The sequence below is a fragment of the Lissotriton vulgaris genome, chromosome 10 (assembly GCF_964263255.1).
Source record: "Lissotriton vulgaris chromosome 10, aLisVul1.2, whole genome shotgun sequence".
Taxonomy (NCBI): Eukaryota; Metazoa; Chordata; class Amphibia; order Caudata; family Salamandridae; genus Lissotriton; species Lissotriton vulgaris.
Window position 1 is genome coordinate 279,762,070 of NC_141698.1, and position 24,426 is coordinate 279,786,495.

The 24,426-nt window shown below is 50.5% G+C and overlaps 1 protein-coding gene across 1 annotated transcript in view; it reads right to left on the reverse strand.

The window, feature by feature from the left end:
- The window catches only part of SMARCC1 (SWI/SNF related BAF chromatin remodeling complex subunit C1), an 810,451-nt gene that overhangs the window by 88,986 nt on the left and 697,039 nt on the right, over positions 1 to 24,426 (reverse strand). Inside the window, exon 20 of the mRNA XM_086939759.1 lies at positions 19,649 to 19,901. Coding sequence (XP_086795885.1) covers positions 19,649 to 19,901 — 253 coding nt within the window. The remainder of the gene's footprint in view (positions 1 to 19,648; positions 19,902 to 24,426) is intronic.

Here is a 24,426-nt window from a genome sequence, read left to right on the forward strand (position 1 = left end):
AGCCTCAAGATGGCTGAAATGGCAGAGAGGTAGCCCTTGATAGTGCCCAGAGCAGAGCCCTGCTGGGCAAGAGAAAGAAGAAAGAGGAGAACCTCTGAAAGGGGGGCAGAGAGTGAATCCACAGCCTTTGCTGTGCACCATGCCACAAATTTGTTCCACCTGCAGGCGTATACCGTTTTTTGGGAGGGACGCCTGGCTGCCAGAATGACTTCACAGACTTCAGGAGGCAAGTCAAATGGCCTCAACTGCCCCTGCTCAAATTTCCACACATGAAGGTGGAGACTGGACAGGTTTGGGTGGAGGACCGTCCCGACAGAAGGTCCTCCTGAAGAGGCAGGCGAATCAGGGGATCGACTAACATACTGAGTAGCTCGGGATACCAGTACCTTCGTGCCCAATCCAGAGCCACAAGGATGACATGGGCCCTGTCGCGCCTCATCTTCAGCACCCTGGGCAGAAATGGTATAGGCGAAAAGGCATACAACAGACCACAACTCCACTCGCGATCGAAAAGAGTCTCCGAGCGAGTGCCGCCTTGGAAATTCCAACGTGCAGAACTGATGACATTGCGCATTCTCTTCGGTGGCGAAAAGATCTAACCACGGCTCTCCCCACTGCTGAAAGAGAATGTGCACCACGTTCGGGTTCAGACGCCATTCGTGATCATCATGCACCAGCGGCTGAGTTCGCCCGCCCTGGTGTTCAGGGAACCTGCCAGGTGTTGAACCACCAGGGTGATGCCCTGGCGTTCCAGCCATGGCCAGAGGCACAGAGCCTCCTGACAAAGCGTCCATGACCCCACCCCGCCCTGTTTGTTGTAGTACCACATGGAGGTGGTGTTGTTTGTGAACACCTGCACTACACTTCCCGAAAAGAGGGAAGGAATGCCTTCAGTGCAAGACGGCTCCAGAAGGTTCATATGGAGCCAGGACTCCGCCGGAGACCAGAGGCCTCTGATCTCCGCCTCTCCCATGTGGTCCCCCCACCACCCCAGGAGGGATGCATCAGTCACCACTGTGTGCTCCGGGTCGGAGAGGGAGCGGGATCTGCCACTGACCCAATCGCGGTCCGTGAGCCACCACTGCAACTGACTTGCAGTGCCCTCCGAGATCAGGGCGTGGTCGGACAGGTTGCCCCGATGCTGTGCCCACTGGAACTTCAGGTCCCACTGCAGAGCCAGCATCCGCCACCTGGCGTGATGTACCAGCAGGATGTAGGAGGCAATCAGCCCCAAAAGCCGCAGCGCAATCCTGACCGAAACTCGGGATAAAGGCTGAAAGATCGGAATCAGAGCCTGAATATTCCGAACCCGCTGCTCGGGAGGATAAACCCGAAACTGCGCCGAATTCAGAACCGCTCCTATGAAGAGGAGCTTCTGAGAGGGACTCAAGTGTGACTTCGGCATGTTGATGGAGAACACCAGCAAGTGCAGGAGATCAGCCGTAGTCTGGAGGTGGGAGACGACTGTCTGGGGCGAGCCCCCCTTCAACAACCAGTCATCAAGATAGGGGAAGACTGGAACCCCTAATCTGCGCAGATAAGTAGCGACCACCGCCATCACTTTCGTGAACACCCGAGGGGCACTGAGTGAGGCCGAAGGGGAGCACGGTAAACTGAAAGTGCTCGTGGCCTACCGTGAACCGCAGGTAGCGCCGGCGGGCCAGCAGGACGGGGATGTGGAAATATGCGTCCTGCAAGTCCAACGCTACCATCCAGTCTCCAGGGTCCAGGGCAGCCAGGACCTGAGCTAAAGTCAGCATCTTGTACTTCTCCTGCCGGAGGAAGCTGTTGACGCTCCTGAGGTCCAAGATAGGGCGCAAGCCCCCTTTGCCCTTCTTGGGAACCAGAAAGTAGTGCAAATAGCAACCACGTCCTGCTTCTGGCCAAGGAACGCGCTCGATGGCCCCCTTGGCCAAGAGGTTCATAACTTCCTCCTGCAGAAGTTGAAAGTGATCCCCCGACATGCGGTGGTACTGCTGTGGCACGGCTGGAGGGGGTCGCCTCGAAGGGGAGGGAGTAGCCCCTTCGGACGATTTGCAGCACCCACCTATCTGAAGTAATGGTACGCCAGCGTAGTAGGTGATGGTGAACCCTGTCTCCTACTGGCGTCGAATGAGCCTGAAATCTCGGACTAGGAAGGCTTTGAGGCGGATGCTGCGGGTGCGGATGTGGATGTGGACTGACCGGGCCTCTGTCCCCCTGCACCACCATGGCGGTTACCACGTCCGCGTTGAGGTTGGTTCTGTGGCCTGTGGCTGGACAAACGTGTGGGGGCGCCCCTTCCTTGGCGAAAAGCATGATTCTGCTGGTGCTGGCCCGACAGGCCCAAGGACTTGGCTGTAGCCCTAGAGTCCTTGAAGCGCTCAAGCCCACTGTCTCCTTTGTCGCCAAATAGGCAACGGCCATCGAAGGGCATGTCCATAAGCGTGTCTGGACATTCCCCGAAAAGTTGGCAGACCTCAGCCAGGCACGGTGACGGATCGCCACAGTCGTGGAAATCGCTCTGCCTAGCGAGTCCGTGGTATCAAGTCCACATCGGATGGAATAAAGTGCTGTGTCCCATCCCTCAGCAAGAGCCTGGGCGAGCCATGTCAGGGCTTCCTCCGGACACTGAGGCAGCACGTCCGCCACCGTATCCCACAGAGAGTGGGTGTAACGGCCCAAAAGGCAAGCGGTCATCATCGAACGCAATCCTAAGCTGACTGAAGAGAACAGTTTCTTCCCAAACTGATCAAGCCTTTTGAATTCCCGATCCGGGAGAGCGGTCGGGAATGCGGTCTGGGACGTGGAGGCCTGGATCACCAGACTCTCGGAGGTGGAGTGTACGGACAGAAAGCAGGGGTCGCCCGGAGCCGGGCGGTGGCATCCGGCCACGTTCAGATCCACAGGGGGCACTGTGAAGGGCTTGGACAGAGTGCCCGTCAGAACATCCGTGAGGACCTCATTGAATGGCAGCCTAGGCTCCGAAGAGCTTACTGGGGGCTGAAGCACCTCGGTTAGGAGATTAGCCCTCACAGCCGCAGCAGGGAGCTCAAGAGCCAAGGCTTTGGCTGCCCTGCGCAACACCACACTATATGTAGCACCCTCCTCCCTAGCCACGGAGGGAGGAGAGATGAAACCAGTATCAGGCGATGTGTCAAGACCACTGGCCTCCCCCAGCTTATCTGCCTAGTCCTGACTTAACTGGCACTGTTGTGCCAAAGGGTCCTCAGACCCCTCCCAGTCCTGATAAATAGGCATAAATGACTGAGCCGGGTCATAGATATATTGCTCACCCACCGATGCCTGAGACGGCGCCAAGTGGCGCAGCTCGGACGCCGGACCCGGACTGAAACCAGGGGCGTTGTCGTCCGAGGACGGCGCTGGGAGTGGCACCATAGGGGTCAGCGCCAGCGGAGGAGGCCTGGATCCCAGGGGGTCCTGCGATATTGGGACCGAGGGAGCCGGGGCCGAAGCAGCCGGCACGCTAGGACCCCAGTCGGACCTGCCGAGCCCGAAGGCGCGCCGGCAGGCCTCGACGGCGGGAATAGATTCCTCATGGCCACGAGGAAGTCTTTAATCTCGCCAGGAGTCGCATTGAGTCCAGGGACCGGAGGGTGTGGAGCTGGTGAAACGCCTGTGGCTCCAGTGGAGCCGCGTGGGTGGTGCCACCCAAACCCTTGGCCGAGTCGCGCGACCGGCGAGGGGAGTCAGAAGAGTTATGTCGCTTCTTCGACTTCTTCTTGCCATGCCTCGACTTACCTGAGTGCGAGGACTTGGATCCTGACGAGCGGTGATGGCTACGGCTCTGCGACAGGCCCCTCTACTTCCTCCTTGACCAGGACCTCGAGCGGCGCTGAGCCGAATGCCAGAGCTTCTAGAAGCTTACGGGAACGCTCCCGCCTAGCTTTCAAAGTCAAGGCCCGACACTCAGGGCACAACTTGTCGTCGTGGTCGGCCCCTGAACAGTAGAGACACCGGTTGGTAACCGGCATCAGTCGGTGACAGGCGTCACACAACTAGAAACCGATCATCCATACCGGCACCAGGAGTCGAAGTGGACTCGAAAAAGATAGTCAAAAATACCAAAAAGTTAGTCAAAAAGTGACTAGGGTACTAGCTCTTCCAGGATCTGTGCTTGCTGGCGCGGAAAAAAGAACATACGTCAGCGGGCAAGGGCGGCGTCTAAGTACTCCAACGACGTCATCCTGGCAATCACGACGCCGACAACGGATGCAAAGCCGCAGACGACGCCTACCGATGCGCAGGGGTACTGCTGACGAAAACTTTCCGGATCCAGTCTGACGCCTGGGGATATTCTAAGGTAAGGAATTTAACACTAATGTGTTTCTTTCAGATACCTCAATCAATATCAGAGGAGGGGAACCAGTCCGGGGCAAACAGGGAATGACAAACCCCAGAACAGCCCAAGTGCAGAATGTGACATCCCCCATAAGAACAAGGGCAGAGGCTCGGACAAAAGACACCCAACCCAGGGGGGCAGCAGAGAAGCATGGGGGCCAGATCCCCTAGCACTGAAAGGAGGCGAGGAAGGAAGGGGTGAGGTAGCCCCAACCTGGAGCAATCAGAGCGTAAGTGCACAGAAGCACCTATAAACCTATCCCCCAGTGACCAAAGGGAGGCATGGGAACAAATAACAGGACAACAGTCTGCCAAAAAAAGAGCGAGAGGAGGCGCTCACGGAATACGTAGCCACCCACAGGGAGGCGAGTGCAGAAGACCAAGTCAAAGGTCCAAGCAGAATGGGGAGGAAGGGTGGGTGGTGAAGGAATCTGCGGCTAGAATTGTCTCTACCAGATGCACAAGTTACTTACCTTCGGTAACAATATATCTGTAAGGAACAGTAGTTAGTATTAGATTCCTTACCTTAGAATATCCCCAGGCATTAGACTGGATCCGGAAAATTTTGCTAAGCAGTACCCTTGCGCGTCGGTAGGCGTCGTCTGCGGCTCCGCGTCCGTCGTCGGGATGACGTCGGAGTACTTAGACGACGCCCTCGCGCGGTGACGTCAGTTCTTATACATAGCTTATTCGCGCCAGAAACGCAGAGCCATGATAAAAACCAACATTGGTCCCATGAAACTAAGGCCCTGAAAGGGGATGACCTTAACCCTAGATATCGGTTCACAGAACGGGGAGGATGGGTGGGGCGGTAAGGAATCTAATACTAACTACTGTTTCTTACAGATATATCATTACTGAAGGGAAGTAACTTGATCATCTGAAAGAAACAGGTTAGTATTAGATTCCTTACCTTAGAATAGATACCCCAGCAATACCAACCCCTGTGGTGGGTCTGCCAACCAATGATCACACCAGAAAGTCCTGGAGAACGGAAAGGCCGAAAAAGCCATCTCTCCGGACTTGGCTATCCAGGCAGTAGTGTCTTGCAAACGTGTTCAGCGAGGCCCAGGTAGCTGCCTGACAGATGTCCTGCAAGGGGACTCCCCGACCCAGGGCAGTAGTAGCCGCCATGGCCCGAGTGGAATGGGCCCTCAGCCCGAAAGGAGGAGGCACCTTTTTAGCCAAAGAGTAGCATACCTTGATGCACAACACGACCCACCGAGCGATGGTCCACTTGTGCACCGCCCGACCTTTTTTAGCACCCACGTAACCAACAAAGAGATGGTCATCCACCCGGAACTGGCGTGTGCGATCCAAATCGAATGAAAGCGTACGTTTTGGATCCAGACGGTGGAGCCTCTCTTCCTCTTTCGAGGGATGCGGAGGCGGAAAGAAGGTGGGCAAGGTGATGGACTGATTGATGTGGAAGGCTGTGACTACCTTGGGCAGGAAAGAGGGTCGCGTCCGCAACACAACTTTGTCCGGATGGACAGAAAGGAAAGGAGGTTTAGAGGACAGAGCCTGGCTTACTCACCCTCCTGGCAGAGGTGATGGCAACCAGGAATGCAGTCTTCAGAGTAAGGAGACGAAGAGGACAGTTATGAAGTGGCTCGAAAAGAGCACACATCAGATAAGTTAGAACAAGGTTCAAGTCCCACTGAGGCATCACGAAAGGAACAGGAGGAAACATATGAGTGATGCCTTCAAAAACCGATCTACAACTAGGGACTTGAACAAAGAGGGCTGATCAGGGAGCCTTAACACTATGGCTGCTAAGGCAATTCCCCTCCTGTGCTGCAGGCCCCCTTTTTCCCATTGTTCATGACGAGCTCAGCTCGTCATGAGCACAGCTCCAGGCTACCTCATGACGAGCTGAGCTCGTCATGAGCATGGAAGGGGTTAAGAAGGCGGAAATGGCACAGAGGTAGCCCTTGATAGTGCCCAGAGCAGAGCCCTGCTTGACAAGAGAGAGAAGAAAGAGGAGAACCTCTGAAAGAGGGGCAGAAAGGGGATCCACAGCCTTTGCTGTGCACCATGCCACAAACTTGTTCCACCTGTAGGCGTATACCTATTTTGTGGAGGGACGCCTGGCTGCCAGAATCACATTACAGACTTCAGGAGGCAAGTCAAATGGCCTCAACTGCCGCCGCTCAATCTCCACGCATGTAAGTGGAGACTGGACAGGTTCGGGTGGAGGACCGTCCCCTGCTGCTGCGACAGAAGGTCCTCCAAAAGAGGCAGACGAATCGGGGGATCAACAGACATGCTGAGTAGCTCGGGATACGAGTATCTTCGTGCCCAGTCCGGAGCCACAAGAATAACCTGGACCCGGTCGTGCCTGATCTTCTTCAGCACTCTGGGCAGAAGTGGTATAGGCGGAAAGGCGTACAACAGACCGCAGCTCCACTCGCGATAAAAAGTGTCTCCGAGCGAGTGCAGCCTTGGAAATTCCAATGCGCAGGACTGATGACATTGCGCTTTCTCTTCTGTGGCGAATAGATCTAACCAAGGCTCTCCCCACTGCTGAAAGAGGCCTTGCGCCACGTCCGAGTTCAGAGCTATTCATGATATATCATGCACCGACGGCTGAGTTCGCCCGCCCTGGAGTTCAGGGAACCTGCCAGGTGTTGAACCACCAGTGTCACGCCCAGATGTTCCAGCCACTGCCAGAGGCGCAGAGCCCCCTGGCATAGGGTCCACGATCTTAACCCACCCTGTTTGTTGCAGTACCACATGGCAGTGGTGTTGTCCGTGAACACCTGCACTACACTCCCCCGGACAGAGGGGAGGAATGCCTTCAGTAGCAGCAGATTCCTTAACGTAGAATAGATACCCTAGCCATACCCAAGGGGGAGGAGGGGGGGGGGGGGGGGGGGAGGTCTGGGAAAGGACCCAACCAGCTTGGACACACTAGAGAGTCCCACATGGGACGAGGCCACGGACAGAGAAAGAACCCTGTCCCCCCAGGCAAGGAAAGCCCCTGCATCCCGAAGACTTCCAATCCCAGAGGGGATGCGGGAAGAAAAGAAGAGCGGCAACCCTCCGTGAAGCAGCAGCGGAAGCGAAGACAAGGCTAAAGAGGCGAAAGCACCTCACACCCATTCAAGGTACCAAGAATACCCACCAGGAGCCCTGGGGCTCAAGCAATGAAGAAAAGTGCGAGAAGTTGGCCTGATATATGATGCTCACTAGTTCTAGTGATCACCTTGTATCAATCCACAACCCTTATGGTGATTGGTTGTAAGTCAACCTTATAGACCAGCTATCCTAATGGTAGCATGGACAAAGCAGTCTTAGGCTAAACTCTTTTGGCATGTGAAGCCAGCTGTTTTACCACATATAACCCCTCGAATACCAAACGAAAGGTCACCACACAGGTAGTTATGAAAATAAACAAGATATTTATTAACTAACATACACCTCTGAACTCTTTATGAGGTCAGAGGGCTAAGCACATGACAAGACTCTTAAGAAAAATACGTTAAGTTGCACGAGTTACAACGTTGCCCTAGGGGCGCAACAAACCATATACTAAACAAGTGGTATAAGGAAGTCGATAGAAGGAATGGAGCGGTCTAGAGGCTGTAGGATCGCTGGGACTACGCCATCCTAACTTTAGGCAAGTCATAGGAGGCCCATGGAACGCGTGTGCAGAGTGTGAACTCACACGCGAGATGCGTAACAACGTCTATGGACAGTACAGTTCAAGAAAAAGGTGAGTACGGACAATCCTGACCAGTTAGGACTAAAACGAATGTGAATCTGGACACTAGGAGAGTCAATCTACCCTAGAGCACCGAAGCTCTCTTTACCTCACCCACGGCTGCGGCTGCATAGGTGCGAAGTCGTGTCGGGTTTCTGAGTTGAAGTCTATGGAGCCTGAAAGAAAAGATGCTGCAGGCGACCAGGAGGAAGATGTCCGGTGTGATCCAAGGGTGGATCAGGAAAGCTGAAGACCTGAAAGCAGAGGGGACAATGTTCAAAGTCACTAGCCAGTGACTGGAGTGGAACCAGGAAGGAACCAGATGCTGTCGTCGCGATCAGGTGAAGAGTGGACGCTTGACTCTGCAGCCACGTGGACCAGGAGGTGTCTTCGACGACCAGGATGGAGGCACGAGCTGTCCCACGCAGGCTCTCGCTGTCGGCGGTGTTGGATCCGGATTCAGTGTCAACAGGCCTTGGCAAAGGCAACCCACGCGGTGAGTGGCAAAGGCGTCTGGTGCGGACCAGGAGGGTCCGGGGTGCTTCTCCTTTGCAGGGAAGCAGGGGCCAGTCTGGAGCAACCAGACCAGTGGTGTGGATTTCAAGGATCGTCGTCTAGGAGGCCACTAGCCAGCCGGCAAGTGACCAGACAACGCGTCGAGCAACAATCAAGCAAAAGGGCCCCATGCAGATTTTGTGGATCCTGGAGGGCTGATCTTCTGTGCAGGAGCTGCTCGGGGCTGGGGTTTCTCAATCCCCAAAGCACTTCGTCGAGGATACCTCAGAATTCGTGCTGGAAGCGAAGTGCAGTTTCTTCAAGATGGCCGGTCCCACGTGTCTCGTCGCACCCAGAGATCTCAGCTGTGCTGCAGATGTAGGTAGAGGTCGGAGTGGTCTGGGAATCCGGGTCTCGTCGGGCTCTGAAGTCTGGATCCTCGAGGGAAGACGACAAAGTGAAGCCGCTGGACGCTTGATGGTGCCTGCTTGTGCAGGGTGGACACTCCTTGCCCACAAGGGAGATTCCTTCAGTCTTCTGTGGAGCAGAACGTCGAAGTCCAGAGTTTCTTCTTGTAAAGTTTCAATTCAGGATAATCTCATTTGGAATAGGACCAGCTCCTACCTTTATTCTCCTAAAGGGGGATGTACTATGACTAGGTCCCTCCTATGGGTGGGACCAGGAAGAGGGGTGGTTACACCCCCTATCCTTTGTCCGGTTTCGCGCCAGAGCTGGGGCTGGAGTGCCCCAGCAACTGGTTTGAGCCGGTGTATGCACAGGGCACCTTGTGTGCCCCAGGCATGTCTCATTCCTTTTAGGCCTGTCCTACCCAATACACAAAATCCTGTCTGGGGTGGTGCTAGCACCTCCCAAGGCAGGAAACCCTTTGTCCAAGCCTCCCTTGCTGGAAGGACTCCCAGCAGCAGGAGGTCAGACTTGTGTCTGTGGTGGCAGCATCCATTTTGTGATGCTGAGGCTCGAGTTAACTTTAACCAGGGTTAACAGTTACATGTCGTGTCCCTCTAGAAAGGTGGAATGCTACCCCCGTCGCCAGAATTGGCGAGGGGGTAGTATTCCAATTCGTATGACACCTTACTTGACATGTTTTGATAATGCTATGTCAAAGTTAGCAATAACCGTGAGGATTATAATGCACTTAAGAGTATATTGTATAGCGTTATCCTGGAAACAGCTAAAGGACTTGGTTCCGAAAGCTGCAGACAGGCTCAGCTCATGCTAGAGCACCATCTCACATAATTCCAAGCACTCTGCCTCCAGGATTGTTACGGCCTGCCATAGGAGTGACTTATAGGAGTATATGTGTCCATTTTAGGTTTAGATATAGGTATACTATATCTAAAGCAAAGGGTGATTACACCACCTTGCCCTAGCTGATTGATCAGCCAGTTGTGTCAGATTTGGATGGCCAGCCAGGCGTGGCATAATACATGCTGCAGCCCCTGGTAGGCCTTAGGTTCACTTATGCCCTGGGTACCTATGCTACACTGTACAAGGACTTACAAGAGTGACCCAATACCAATTAGTTATGTACCTAAGATACATGGTGTCCATTTTAACAGAGAGAGCAGGAAGCCTGGGGTCCTGGATAGCAGGATCTCAGGCCAACTACGTCGAAAACCAGCAAAACACTAGGCAAAAAGTTGGGGGCAACCATAGTCAGATATCCACCTTCCTACAAAGAGCACCTAAGAAGAAGAGCAACCGAGAGACTCTAAGGAAAGAGGTAGAGAGAGGAAAGCCCCCCACACCGGGAACACCCAATGTAGAGGGTAGCCGAGCCTATCACAGCTGGAAGACAATGGACAAGACAGAACAGCGCCTTCGGATATAAGGCAGGCAGAGCAGATGGGTAGGCCAAGGTGGCCCAGGAGGAAAAACGCCCAACACCCCGCAGGGACAGACAGCACCCGAGGAGGCACAAGAAACTCAAGAAACTCCATAACCATTGCAACCCCAGGGAGGAGAGGGAGAACTGAAGACAGGACCCACTGGAAGAGGACTGAACAAAAAGTAGAGGAGTAGTCCAGGAGGACTGTTGTGGCAATTGCCATTAAGAACAGATATGCAGAAGAACAGCAGGGCGGCACCACAGGCACAGCCCGCTGCAGACAACAGTACGGAACGGTGCACCAGGACAAGCCCGACACCAGCCGAACACAGATGGCAGAAAGGTAAGGAGGGTCCCGGATACACCCCAAGGAGATGTCCGCACACAGCCCAAACAACTAAATATGCAGAGCTATGACACAAGGCAGCAACCAGTAGGCCAGCAACACAGCATCCCTGGAGAAGGACAGCCCGGGGCACAACCTGAGCCACTCCTAAAACCCTCAGCAAGAGGAGGAAGAGCAGAGGCCCGAATGCGACCACACCTCCCCAGCACATGACAGAGCTATATAATAGCTACCAGAACCCCACATAGGGCGTGTTACGTCCCAAGACAAGGGAACCCTCTTAGGAAAAACTTTCCGCAGCAGAGGAAAAACAGAAAAGACCTGCGGATAACCTGCAGATGGCTTGGCTATCAGCCAAGAAGAACAATAGAAGGCCTAATCTCAGGGCCAACATGGGTGAGCACAGCCAAAATCACAATCCAAAAGGAGGGCCGGACCAGCAGCAGCACAGTCCTACCCACAGTGCCCCCCTCCCAAAATCCAGATAAACTCACAGGTCACTGATGGGGGAGAAGTAGGAGGAGGAGTAGGAGGACGACAAAGCCCCGCCAAGAACCTCTGAATAGCAGAGTTCGCAGGGCCGTGGAATAAAAGAGCACCATCAAAAGGAAGATCCACCAGCCGTTCCCGAACGTTCTATGGGAACACACTGTCCTGAAGCCAGGCATGGCGACGAAGTGCAACCGAAGAAGCCATGGCACAACCAAGCACCTCCGAGATGTCCAGAGCGGAGCAAAGAATAAACGACGCCAGCTCCCAGACATCCAACACGTGGTGCCGCAGATCAACACAGGTACCCTCCTGAGAAGTGGCAGACCTAAGGGACTCCGCGGAGTCCCACAAGGCAGAAGTGGCACTAGCAAAATTGCACAGTGTTAAGGGCCCTCAGAGCCGCACTGGTAGAGGCGAACAGATTGCAACCCTCGGTGTCAAGCCAGCGGGCCTCCTGTGACGGAGGAGACAACAACGGTGGCAGAGAGGGGAAGGCATTCTGCAAAAGGGGGCCCCTGGAAGAAGGGTGGAGGGAAAGACACACAGGATCACGCAGCACCGGATGGTGGCGATGCAAAAGGTCCCCCGTGGTGGGGCGGCCCCAAGTCCCCAGAAGAGAAGAATGGAGCGAACCCTCGAAAGGAAGCAGCAGCTCCCGACCACCAGAACCCTGATGCAGGACCTCCAGAAGATGATCGTGGGGAAATGGGCAGCTGGATCACCCATGCGCAAGACCCCCACAGCCTTGGAAACAGCGCAAGCAAAGGCGGCACCCGCCTCCGTAGGGCCCCATGGTGGAGAAAGCAGCTTCTCAGCAGGTGACGGCTGCAAGCTAAGGCGGCCGTCCCCCAAGCCAACCGGAGGAAGGAAGGGCCAGGTCTGGAAACGAGGAAGAGGGACTGTGGAGTGGGGGGCCTGCGTCACCTTCGGCGAAGACAGCGGTGACGGCGAGGAGCCATCCTTAGACAATGCCGGGGAAAAAACAATGATGCAGCGGCCCGTCTCCGGCGAGGATGACATCAGCAAACGCTGAACCTCCGGAGAAGAGGAGGCGTCCAGGACAAGTCAACGACCTGAGGTCGGCTTGGCGCCGTGGAGTCTGCTATCCCAGGCAGGACACCGTCCTCCGGCTCCGTGGGAGACGTCGGAACGACTTCGGTCACAGCGCAGGAAACCGGGGCTGGGCTGGAGCCAGGGTGGCGTGGGAATGGCGTCGGAAAGGCGCTGACCCGACCTCCGAAGAGGCAGCTGCCTGCATGGAGGGGCGAGGGGGACCTGGGGAGGGGCGAGGTGTCCCCCACCAGTCGCAGCCTGTGACAGGACGAGAAGGGCTCTCCGCCAGCCCCTGTGGCGCCGCCAGGGCCAGCAGCCGCTGGTGCCTAAGCAGCGTCACCTTGGATGAGGCCAGTGCCGTTCCAGAGGGCGACTCAGGGAAGCGACCCAAGCCCCAGCAACCTCCCGCGACACCACAGGGACTCCCGCAGAAGTTTGCGGCGAAGCAGAGGCGCCGTGGTCCGAAGGAGGGACCCGCAAAGGACCGCACCCCAACAGCACCATATCCTCCGAACCTGGATCCGAGCCAGTCGGCGCCGGAGCCACCGGCGATGCCACAGAGGGCCCAGCACATGGCAAGGGATCTACAAACTTCCCAGGAGGGGAAGGAGGAGGGGGGGAAGCCAGCGAGGCCTGCATAGCCGCCGCATATGTCTCCATCTGGGCTCTAGACACCCCCACACCGGGAAACGACGGATAGGGGGGACGACACGCGGGCCCGCATCACCTGCGGCGAGCCCCCGCCCCCAACAGGCCGTGAACCAGCACTCGGGTACAAACTGCCACCCTTACCGACAGGTGAGCGACGCTCCTGCGGCCTGGGTGAAGGCCCATGTCGAAGTTGATGTGGCGACTCCTGAAACCCTCCGCAGTGGCAGGACGTGGTGACTACGCCAACCTGGACATGCGGGCTGAAAGAAGTTTCATCCAGCGGTCCTGCCGGGACTTCGGTTTCATCTACTGGCACGACTCACAATCAGTGGAGTCGTGGTGTTCCCCCAAACACCGCATGCAGATGGGGTGAGGGTCCGTCACCGACATCTGGCAAGCACAAGACAAGCACGTCTTAAAGCCTGAAGACATTTGCACACTGTTCCCACACACACGCAACCAGCGTTAAGGGAAAAAGGCCCAAAACAGGCCAGCACAAGTCGGATACTCGTTAAAAGGAAAAAACTGATGTAGGCGTGCCGCAGTGGGGCTAATGTGACCTCGCTGACGTCACGTACGCGGAAAACGTCAGGGTGGAGGCGCGTGATGCCGCTCCACCCCCCGGCATCCAGGGATGCTGGGCAAAAAGATTTTTCAGATCCAGTCTCACGCCTGGGGATAATTATACGTTAAGGAATCTGCGGCCAGTAGCCTCTATCAGATACGTTCCAACTGTCGCGTTCTAATCTAGGACCCTGATCAATATTGTGACCTTATGCCCCTATACGGCTATAATCCCTTTGTACCCCTATATTGGCATAACCGATCAAATGCAAAATTCAGAAACTCGTCTCTGGCCTAACACGAACAGAGCCACATTTCAGAATCACTTCCTCTGCAGCTCATTAGAGCAAATGACACAGCAGAAGCCACTATCTAAGATTCCTAGATTACACTCCGAGTTCTTCAACAAGATAAAAACTCAGCAACCTGGGAAAGCCCCGCTTGCTATGTTTTGATTAGTAATAGAACTCTAATGAGCACTGAGAGACGATCACTTCCTAGTGACATCTTTATTGACGTCTTATGTCCAAAAACTTACGTCAACCCAGGCACCTTTCAGGTATAAATATTACCAACGTTGCCTTAAGCAAACGCTGAAGCTGAAGCTATCGCTGCCACACTGATACTGATGCTATCACTGCCTCAACAACATCAGCGAGCGATGGTGTGGTGTACATAAGAGCAGAACAGCTGTCCCCTTCAGAGCCCAGCAGATGCAAGCTGCCCGCGGACGCTGCCCCTCCTCCTCTTCCTCGACGCGCTGAGAGAGACGCTGTCTTTTCTCCTGCCGAGAAATCCAGCTCCGACGTTTCCAGCCTACTCTTGCGAGTGACTGGGATATCGAGTCCCTGGAAGGAGATACCAGACCTCCAACATTCTATTCCAGAGGTATGGTGTTGACTAAACCCTTAGAGAGAATTCTTGAAGCAAACCTTGGCAAAACCAACTTAACTAAAACTGCTACTTACTTACTCCCTCCCAAGTATTAGGCTTAGGTCAGGTACACTGGGGTAGGCGTAGTTAGAAGCACCAGTTGAGTACGTTAGCCTAATGTATATATGAATGTATATATGTTTTATTCATTTTAAACCATTGTATGGCTAAGAAACCATATCAATGCTTTTTCAGTATTATTTCGCAATACTCATCTTACTGTACGCACTTTTTATAATAACTAGTCTTGCAATTGTGTCAATTCGTTTCTCTTGCATGAGAAGAAAGACTGTTCAATAAATAATACCTTTTTATTGAAAACGCCCGTCTCTCTATTCTCTGCACTTTGGTGAAAGTAATCTGCACAAAACTGACTGAGTAAAATAACTGTCTATTGTTTCACACGACCCTAGAGATTGACTCTTATCTGAGGAGCAAAGTTGTCATGTTTATGCGGTTATTGGAAAACTGAATCCCTTCTTGTCTGTACCAGGGAAGCTGATCACTTCCTATTCAGTCAAGAAAGTTTCCAGTGACCTCTGAGCTAGTTGGTAACAAACCCAATTAAGTTTAGCATAATCAGTGGAGACCTGGAAGATCCGCACTTCTACGTCCATACTACTGTTTATGTTATTCCAATGCGCAGGGCCTATCGGGAAAATAGGAACTACACTACACAACGTGCAATGTGCCTTATCGCTGAACAAGCGAGTGCCATCAAAGGGCATTTCCATCAATGAGAGTATGGTCCGAGCCTCCACCGGACACTGAGGTAGCACTTGCGCAACCGCATCCCACACAGAATGGGAATAACGGCCCAAGAGACATGTGGTGTTCACAGACCGCAGTCCTAAACTGGCGTAAGAAAAAAATCTTCTTCTTAAACTGCTCCAGTTTCTTGGATTCCCCGTCCGGAGGATCTATAAAATGCTCCCTCGCCGTGAGGCATTGTGGTTACTTTTCAGAGAATACTAAGTTACAAGTCGCAACCAAAAGCAAACAAAACTGACTAGGACTGGATTGTAGCATTAAACAGGTAGATGCTTCTTGGAGATGTTCATGTGGAATCATACAGTATGTACTGAGGAGAAATAAGTCGGTGGGTTTTCCTATGGAAGCGAAACATGCGTTTCTAGAGGTTTCCTGAAATTCATAGACTGTCAATGGTGGTGTGGGAACTCATTGAGAGAACCCCTGCTCCCTCTGACCTTACCACTCCTACTAAAGTCCCCTCCTCCACCCCCATCCCCTCTGACTGGTTTTCCAAGGTTGGAAGTGGAATTTGCAGTTGGAAAGTTCTCACTTTTAGTTTGCGACTGCACTGCACACCTAAATCCAGGCTGTTGTGGCTGTAAATCGAACCTGCGGTGTAAGACGCGCACACAGACCTGGGGCACCTGTGAGCTGGGTTCTTTTACTACAGGTTCTCTAAGTGTCCGAGTGTTATGGTTGGCACAGCCCTGCACCTCCGGGGCTTATTTGGAAGGGGGCCTGTGCCGCTTGTAAACTAGTGTTTATGTTTTGCTGAGGTATGGAATGTAAAGCAGTGGAGGGAAGTGATGCATCTCTTTCTACATCAGCATGTTTATCGATAGTTTGGAAAATGGCATTTGCCAATTTTGAAATACCTGGGACTTATGTACAAGCCCATTGCGCCGCCGCTGCGTCACTGTTAATATGGAAAAAAGGTGACGTACAGGCAAGGCAAGGGGCTTGTAAATGAGCCCCCCAGTGTGTTGGTGTTCATGAACAGGTGTAGTTGCGCCAGTAAGAAGCTCAGTGTGCTAAGCTCCCACTAAAGAGAGCTACGGACGACCCGGATGTTACAGGCTAACCTCTCTGCAACTCATAACACAGAGCTGGGTAGTACTGTCCTCCAGCAGCGTGAACTGAACTCAGCCTTTATTTACGGTTGATGAAAGGAGTAGCACTGAGGATGGGGGTACTTCCCATTAGCACCCTAAATTGGCCCAGCCTTTCCTTATTTGCTTATTATTATTATGGGTTTTCTTTTAGCAGTTTTATATAGCTGAAACTTTGCTCAATGCCTTTAGCGCGCTCTACATGAGAACCAGATTCGTACACGTTTTTGGGCACGATGAGATTAAACAATTTTACCAGAATCGCGGGATCTTGAGCCGAAGCCAGGACTCCAGTCTGGTTCCCTAGTTCCAATGCGGACAACTCTGGAAATGAGAGCCATTCATTTGGCTAGTAACGCCTGTCAGCACGCTGAACCGGCTCAATCTTCATTTACAAGTTGATGAAATGAGGACAAATGAGCCAGGTTTTAAAGCTCATCAGCATGCCGAACCGGCTCAATCTTCATTTACAAGTTGATGAAATAAGGACCATTGAGCCGGATTTTAAAGCACATTGGCACACTCAACCAGCTCAATCTTCATTTACAGGTTGATGAAATGAGGACCACTGGGCTGGGTTTTAAAGCTCATCTGCATGCTAAACCGGCTCAATCTTTATTTACAGGTTAGTGAAATGAGGACCACTGAGCCGGGTTTTAAAGCTCATCACCGAACCAGCTCAATCTTCATTTACAAGTTGATGAAATGAGAACCACTGAGCTGGCTAATAACGGTCATCCACATGTTGAATCAACTCGGCATTTTTTATTCACCTGTTGCTAAAATTAGCACCAGTGAGTTGAGTAGCAGTGCTAATTAGCACTCTGAGTAGATTCAGAATGTCTATAATTACCGGTTGATGAAAGGAGGACCACTGAGCTGGTTAGTAATGATAATCAGCACACTCAGATGACTTAGTCTTTCTTTATTTAAAAGTTGATGCCACGAGAATCATTGATTTAGGTAGCAACATCCTTCGGCACAGCCGCTAAACCGAATGCTGTGTTTGGTCAGGACAGTCGGGGTAATGGAGCTCACTACTCTTGTTTGCCTGTGATTATATGTTCCCTGAAAGCATATAGGTCGGGTATCGAGCAGATGGGTCAGTTTGCCTGTTTCTACAACTGTGTTTGGGTGAGAGTAGGGGCGGGCATTGAGGGCCTCATTGCTCACATTCTGTAGGATGTTAGCCACTCTTAATTGCTCTTCCCCATATTATGCGTCCTCCTCTTCAGCTTGGAGTGGAGGGGTCCTAATGTCAAGGTGATCAGTTAATACTTTCTCGGAGGGCATTAACCATTTAGCGCTTTGAGCTGCACTTGAATATGGCAGCTTCGAGAGAAAAATAGGTTTATTTTTGGCTGTATAAGAGTTCATATAATGGTATATGGGACTTCTTTCCATTAACATACAACCAGCTTTCTCAAGTTAAGAGCAGTTTGCAGACACATAGTGGATTATCGGTAAATAGTGCAAGTATAAGAGAGGTGGGCGGTGTTTGGACCCTTTTTCTGTGCTGAGCCTAGTGGGAAATGGTTGGGGTTCACTAGGCGCTTTTCCTGGCTGGCTGTAGGCACTGGAAGCAGATGCCGGATAGTGACTGTTTAACAGATGAATTGGGAAACTTGAGCTCTAACCCCGGCATGGTGCCCCACACACTTTGTGATACTAGACACATTGTTTAACGCTTCGTTTCCACTCTTTGCCGAGGAACAGCAGCTCTTCGTAACAGGCGCAAATCTGGTGATTGGTGCTAGATGTCATGCCGTTTACTGCTGGATCTTATGTCATTCTCGACTTCTGAAAATGTGACCTAGCGGTTACTATATGTGTAACTGAACGAGCAAAGTCCTAGCTCTATTGCTTGTAACTAGACTTGGTGTGTAATCTTAGGCACATCACTATAACTAAAAGGCTCTGAATTACCCAACTCAAGGGTGCTACCTTATCCCATCTTGCAGGATGGCATGGAGGGAGGGCCCAACAGGCATGCCTGACGAAGGTGTGTAGAGATGCGTCGCTCTCTCAGACACAGACTCCTTTTAGCACCCAAGTTGTGCTCCTGCCTTAGTCGAGCATGAGGTGAATTGCAGTTCGAATCTGAAGTAAGTTTAAATAATGCTGATCACTTTGAATGACACATTGAGGGTGCAGCAGCACTGTGTGTTGGTGAATACAGCATGTAAAAGTTAGGCATAACCGCTTTGTTAAAAGATTGTGACTATGGGGTCCAAAGCCTAAGTTTCGAGTGAAAAGTAATGCGTGTTTGATTACAACCACAACCGCACTAATTAATACAATGCAGTCCACCATCATGTTACATATACGCAGCCTCTGCTATTAGCGAGTTAGCAAATAAGTAATACGCATTTGTTAAAATCTAACTCCAGAACCCAGAGGCTATGTTTTATTGCAATGTAACAAACAATGTGTAACAATGGGTCAACAGAAAAAATATAATGCAGCTAACTACGTGACTGTGTGTCTGCATTATATTTTTTCTGTTGACCCATTGTTACACATTGTTTGTTACATTGTTATAGGGACTGTAACAATGCTAGGTCATTAAACATTTTCCCACCCATGCCCCCTTTAGTGTATTATTATGTTTTATTGCAACCACGGCCTGCAAAAGGGGGGAGAAAGACCGCATGTGAACCAAGTGCGCCCATGCGGATTAAAAACAGCTGGTTCCTGAGCGCCGGTGCTGGCTCCCGACAGCAAAACGCTCTGGGAGTAAACCTTTGAAAAGAAGCTGGGACATCCCCACACCTTCGGCCAACTGCGTACTGAAGCCAGATGCAAAGGCCAATAGCGTGTGAGCACAACATGCACGCGCTTTAAAGAAAGCTGAAGTGATTCCAAGAGGTCGATTTCCTATGCAGCGCATGGCGCACTGCCATAGGCTCGACCTAAAATAGAGTCCCATATTTGCTGATCGATGGTGTTTGGTAGACAATAAATCTATTATAACAGGTCTTGCAGGATATGAGGAACCAGTATGAAAACAATCATCACTGCACGTTAGCAGTGGTCATAAGGATGCTTGCTCATTTGTAATATTTGTTCAATAAGTTTGCAGAAGAAGCAACAAAAATGTATCAGAAACAAGTTCACCTATTATAATGTACAAATACATTAGGTAAATTCCAGATAGAATTTCTATTTGCAGTGCGTTAGCAGCTGATGAGACCGATGATGAGACTGCCCACAACAGCACAAGCTAAATCACCAATAGGTTACACAGTAACTAAAATGATCTCTCAATGAAAAGCAAGTAGAAAATGCTACAACATGTCTATAGTATTGAACGCAATGGTGAATGTTAGAGATGCCACAGAGAAGCAAGGACTTACTTGTCTGGGACACAGGAGGAGGTGGCATGGGATGATGTACAGGGTACGGAGGTGGATGCTGTGGAGCAGACAGCCCTGGCATGCTAGTGGATCCCTGGGAAGCTGTGCCAGGCCCTACTGCAGCACTTGGCGGTGGAAGATTCTGACCATGCTGCTGCTCCAACTGCTGGCGAGCCCTCATTTCAGCATACTTCAGTTGCTCCATGTGAAAATTCTGACGCTCAGTCAGAAGCTGCTGCCTCTGCTGTTCTAACTGCAAAAAGGATCAACAAGAAAACAATTCTAAGAATAAGGAAAAACAATTCTGACAAGTTCTACAAGCATAGGTGAATGTAAATCACAAATCAGTGCCCAAAATTCTTCTTTGAGCCAAAGTCATTTCACCATTAAAAGCACTTACAGGAGGACAATTCTAAGTAGCCTATAGCATGTAGGCAATAGCAAAGATAGGCACCTGTTCCAGGTGAGTGGAAAGGCAAAGTAAGCTTGGGGCACACACAGCATAAGGCTTTGACACAGTATGCAAAATGGAAACTAAGTGAAGGGGCTAGGTTATGCTCAGAGGCACAGCATGTTTCTGTATGCCAAAATAAAAGATAACCATAAAAGAAACATGTTCTAGGATACAACCTGGACAGGCAATAAACAACAATTCATGTATGCATGGGTCAAAGAACATCATGCTTTACATTTGTAAGGATTGCCTGGCACACCATGCTAATTAAGTAGTTTACATAGTATGCTGTTTTGCAGAGTAACTGTCAAACTATAAAGCAAAGCCAGCATACTTCTAATCAGATGGGAAGCCCATACCCATATTCTCCACATTTTAATTCTTGCAATTTTCAATGATATCCTAAGTGAAATAGGCATAGTTCTATACACACACTGTGTCCTGAACACATGCTCCACTTCTCTCTATGCTAAACCCAGTGACATTGCCAGAGAAGCCAGTCAATTAACCTAGGCTGAGGGTTAGAGAACTATAGAATACATTAACTACCTGCAGTAACTATATTTATGGTGGCTACTCTATTCAACCACAGATTTCTCCCCTTCTGAATACTCCCAAGAGTCAGACTGGATCAGGAGAGATGTTTAAGCTGGTAAAGGACACAGTGAAACTTCATGCTAATTCTGTACAGCACCAGTCATAAAGGAGGGGAGCCACATATAAGCACCACCCATGCATGCTGATGGTAGTCTCTTGTACCCTTTTAATTTTAATTTGTCCGGGAAAAAAAGTGATGCAGGCCAGTTACACCAAAGAAAAAGGAATATGCTACTTACCAGTATAAATCTGTTCTTGGCATAGAGGGCTGCAGAGTGGTACATTATGAATAGATCGCCATCTGGTGTTGGGCTCGGATGATTGCACTTGTTTTTCTCTTGGAGAAGTCTTTTGTAGTCACAAGGCTGGTGACTCCTCCCTTGGGTGATAGTGCGCATGGGCATCGGCCCCATCCTTAGATTGTTTTGCCATAGTAGGGTTAGATGGAGTAGTATGATAGAATACAGAAAGAGATGCCCATGTAAGTGTATCTAAATAAGATAATGTTGGTACAGACACAGGTTTCCGGGTAGGCAGGGAGGGCATGTACCACTCTGCAGCCCTCTATGCCAAGAACAGATGCATACTGGTAAGTAGCATATTCCGTTCGAGGCATACGGGCAGCAGATGGTACATTATGAATTGATTACACAGCAGTTACCTCCCTAGCGGTGGTCACCAGTGTCTGTTTCAACAGTCTGAAATAAAGCTTTTAATACAGCCTGGCCCACATTTGCTTGTTGTCTTGCCTGCACGTCAACACAGTAGTGTTTCGTGAAGGTATGCGATGTAGACCAAGTTGCTGCTTTGCATATGTCATCTAGGGGAATGTTCCCTAAGAATGCCATAGATGCCCCTAGTTTGTGTGTAGAATGAGCTCTAGGGGGAACAGTTAGTGTTCTTTTTGCCTTTATGTAACATATCTGTATACATTTAACAATCCACCTGGCAATACCTGCTTTAGATATAGGGTTGCCTTTATGTGTTGGGGAAAACGCTACAAATAGTTTAGTTTTTATGAAAGTTTGTGTTCTTTCTATGTAATATAATATTACCCTTTTGACATCTCGTGTATGTAGGGCCCTCTCTGCTACCGTCTGTGGCTTTGGAAAAAAGACTGGTAGTTCCACTGGCTGATTGATGTGTAATGCTGAAATTACTTTAGGCAAGAACTTTGGGTTTGTTCTAAGAACCACCTTATTCTGGTGTAACTGTAGAAATGGTTCTTGTATTGTTAATGCCTGTAACTCACTCACTCTCCTGAGGGAGGTAATGGCTACAAGGAAGGCCACCTTCCATGTAAGAAATTGTATTTCACACCTATGCATAGGTTCAAAATGTGGCCCCATTAGTCTGGTGAGTACTATGTTGAGGTTCCAGACTGGAGAAGGTGGTAGTCTTGGTGGAATAACTCTTTTGAGGCATTCCATGAAAGCCTTAATTGCGGGTACCCTAAACAGGGGTAGATGTTGCCTGTTTTGCAGGTATGCTGCTATAGCTGCAAGATGTACTCTAATGGAGGTGTAAGCAAGATTACATTGCTGTAAGTGTAGTAGGTAGCAAATAATATTTTGTGTAGATGCGTCCAGAGGGTTGATGTTGTTACTGTTACAGTATACAGCAAACCTTTTCCACTTTGCTGCATAGCAGGCTCTGGTGGTGGGACGTCTTGCTTGCTTAATAATTTCCATACAGTTTGGAGGTAAATGTAAGTATCCAAATTCTAAGACCTCAGGAGCCAGATCCCTAGGTTCAGTTGTTTGGGATCTGGGTGCATTATTTGTCCATGGTTCTGTGTAAGGTGCATGGGTGAGATTCTTAATTTTTGGTGTGGCACCTGTGAGAGTTGTAGGAGCGTGGTGAACCACGGCTGCCGTGCCCACGTGGGTGCTACCAGTATCATGGTCACTGAATGTTGTTGCAGTTTTCGAACCACTAATGGAATTAGTGGGAGAGGGGGAAAAGCGTATGCAAATTTGTTGGACCAATTTATCCATAATGCATTGCCCTGCGACAGGTGGTGTGGGTACCTGGATGCGAAGCTTTGGCATTTTGCTTTCTGATGAGTGGCAAAGAGATCTACCTCCGGTTGTCCCCATCTTTGGAAGAATGGCTGCAGTATTTGGTTGTGCAGTTCCCATTCGTGTATTTGTTCTGACTCTCTGCTTAAGATGTCTGCTATCTGATTTTGAACTCCTGGAAGGTGTTCGGCTAACATATAGATGTTTTGAGGAATGGCCCACCTCCACATTTCCTGCGTTAGTCTGGTTAGTTGGAGAGAGTGTGTCCCCCCGTTTTTGAATATAATACATTGCTGTCATGTTGCCTGTCCTGACCAGGACTGCTTTGTTGCGAATATGCATTTGAAAAGCATTTAATGCTAGAAACACTGCTAGTAGTTCTAGATGATTTATGTGCAGTCGTTTGTGCTGTACACTCCATCTCCCTTGTACTGTGTATCTTTCCATATGAGACCCCATCCGGTGAGGGATGCATCCGCTGTTAGTACCACTTGTGTAATTGGTTCTAGGAACGAACGCCCTTTGGAAATGTTTGTTGTATTCCACCACTTCAGAGAGCGATGCGTGCGGTCGTCTACCAACACCAGATCTGTAATCTGACCTTGAGCCTGATTCCACTGTGTTGCTAGACCTTCTTGAAGCGGACGCATTTGTAGTCTAGCATATGGGATTAACAGTATGCAAGAGGACATCATCCCTAATAACTGCATGAACACTCGAGCTGCTAATGAGTGTTGCGGTTGAAATCTTTGAATTAGGGTGAGCATTGTCTGAATCCTGACTGGATTGGGATATACTATGGCTTTTTCTGTATTTATAGTAGCCCCTAGATATTGTTGAACCTTGTTTGGTTGCAGGTGGGATTTTGCGTAGTTCACCGTAAACCCTAGCTGGTGCAGCAGTTGAATTGTCTTTTGTGTGTTTTGAAGACATTCCTCTTGTGACGTGGCCTTTATTAGCCAGTCGTCCAAGTAAGGGAAGATATGTATTTGCTGTCTTCTTAGGTGTGCTGCAACCACTGCTAGGCATTTTGTGAACACCCTTGGTGCTGTTGTGACTCCAAACGGAAGGACCTTGAATTGATAATGTCGTCCTTCTATTACAAATCTGAGGTATTTTCTGTGAGCTTTGTGAATTGAGATATGAAAGTAGGCGTCTTTTAGATCCAGTGTAGAGAGAAAGTCCCCTTTCTTCAGTAAAGGAAGTACCTGTTGGAGCGTTATCATATGGAAATGTTCCGAATTTATGTATGCATTGAGAGGTCTGAGGTCTAGTATAGGCCTTAGAGATCCGTCTTTTTTGGGAATTAGAAAGTATAGAGAGTATACTCCTGTTCCTTGTTGATGTTGTGGAAGCTCCTCTATCGCATGCTTTTGTAGCAGCGATAGTACCTCCTGTTTTATTAATGTCAGATGATCTTGACTCATTGGACGTTGTCTGGGGGGGATGTTTGGTGGGGTAGCAGTGAGTTCTAGGCAATAACCATGTTGGATACTTTGTCTCACTCACCTGTCTGATGTGATGTTTTTCCAGACAGGTAGGAACTGTGATAGGCGTCCCCCGACCGGTGTTGCATGGTCTGGGGGGAGCTGTATGAAGTCACTGTTTTGGGGTAGGAGAGTTGCGGTTGTTGTTGTTTCCGCGACCTCTAGTCTTGTTGTTGTTACCTCTGTAACTGCCTCTAGAATTACCTTTAGGTGATGTTG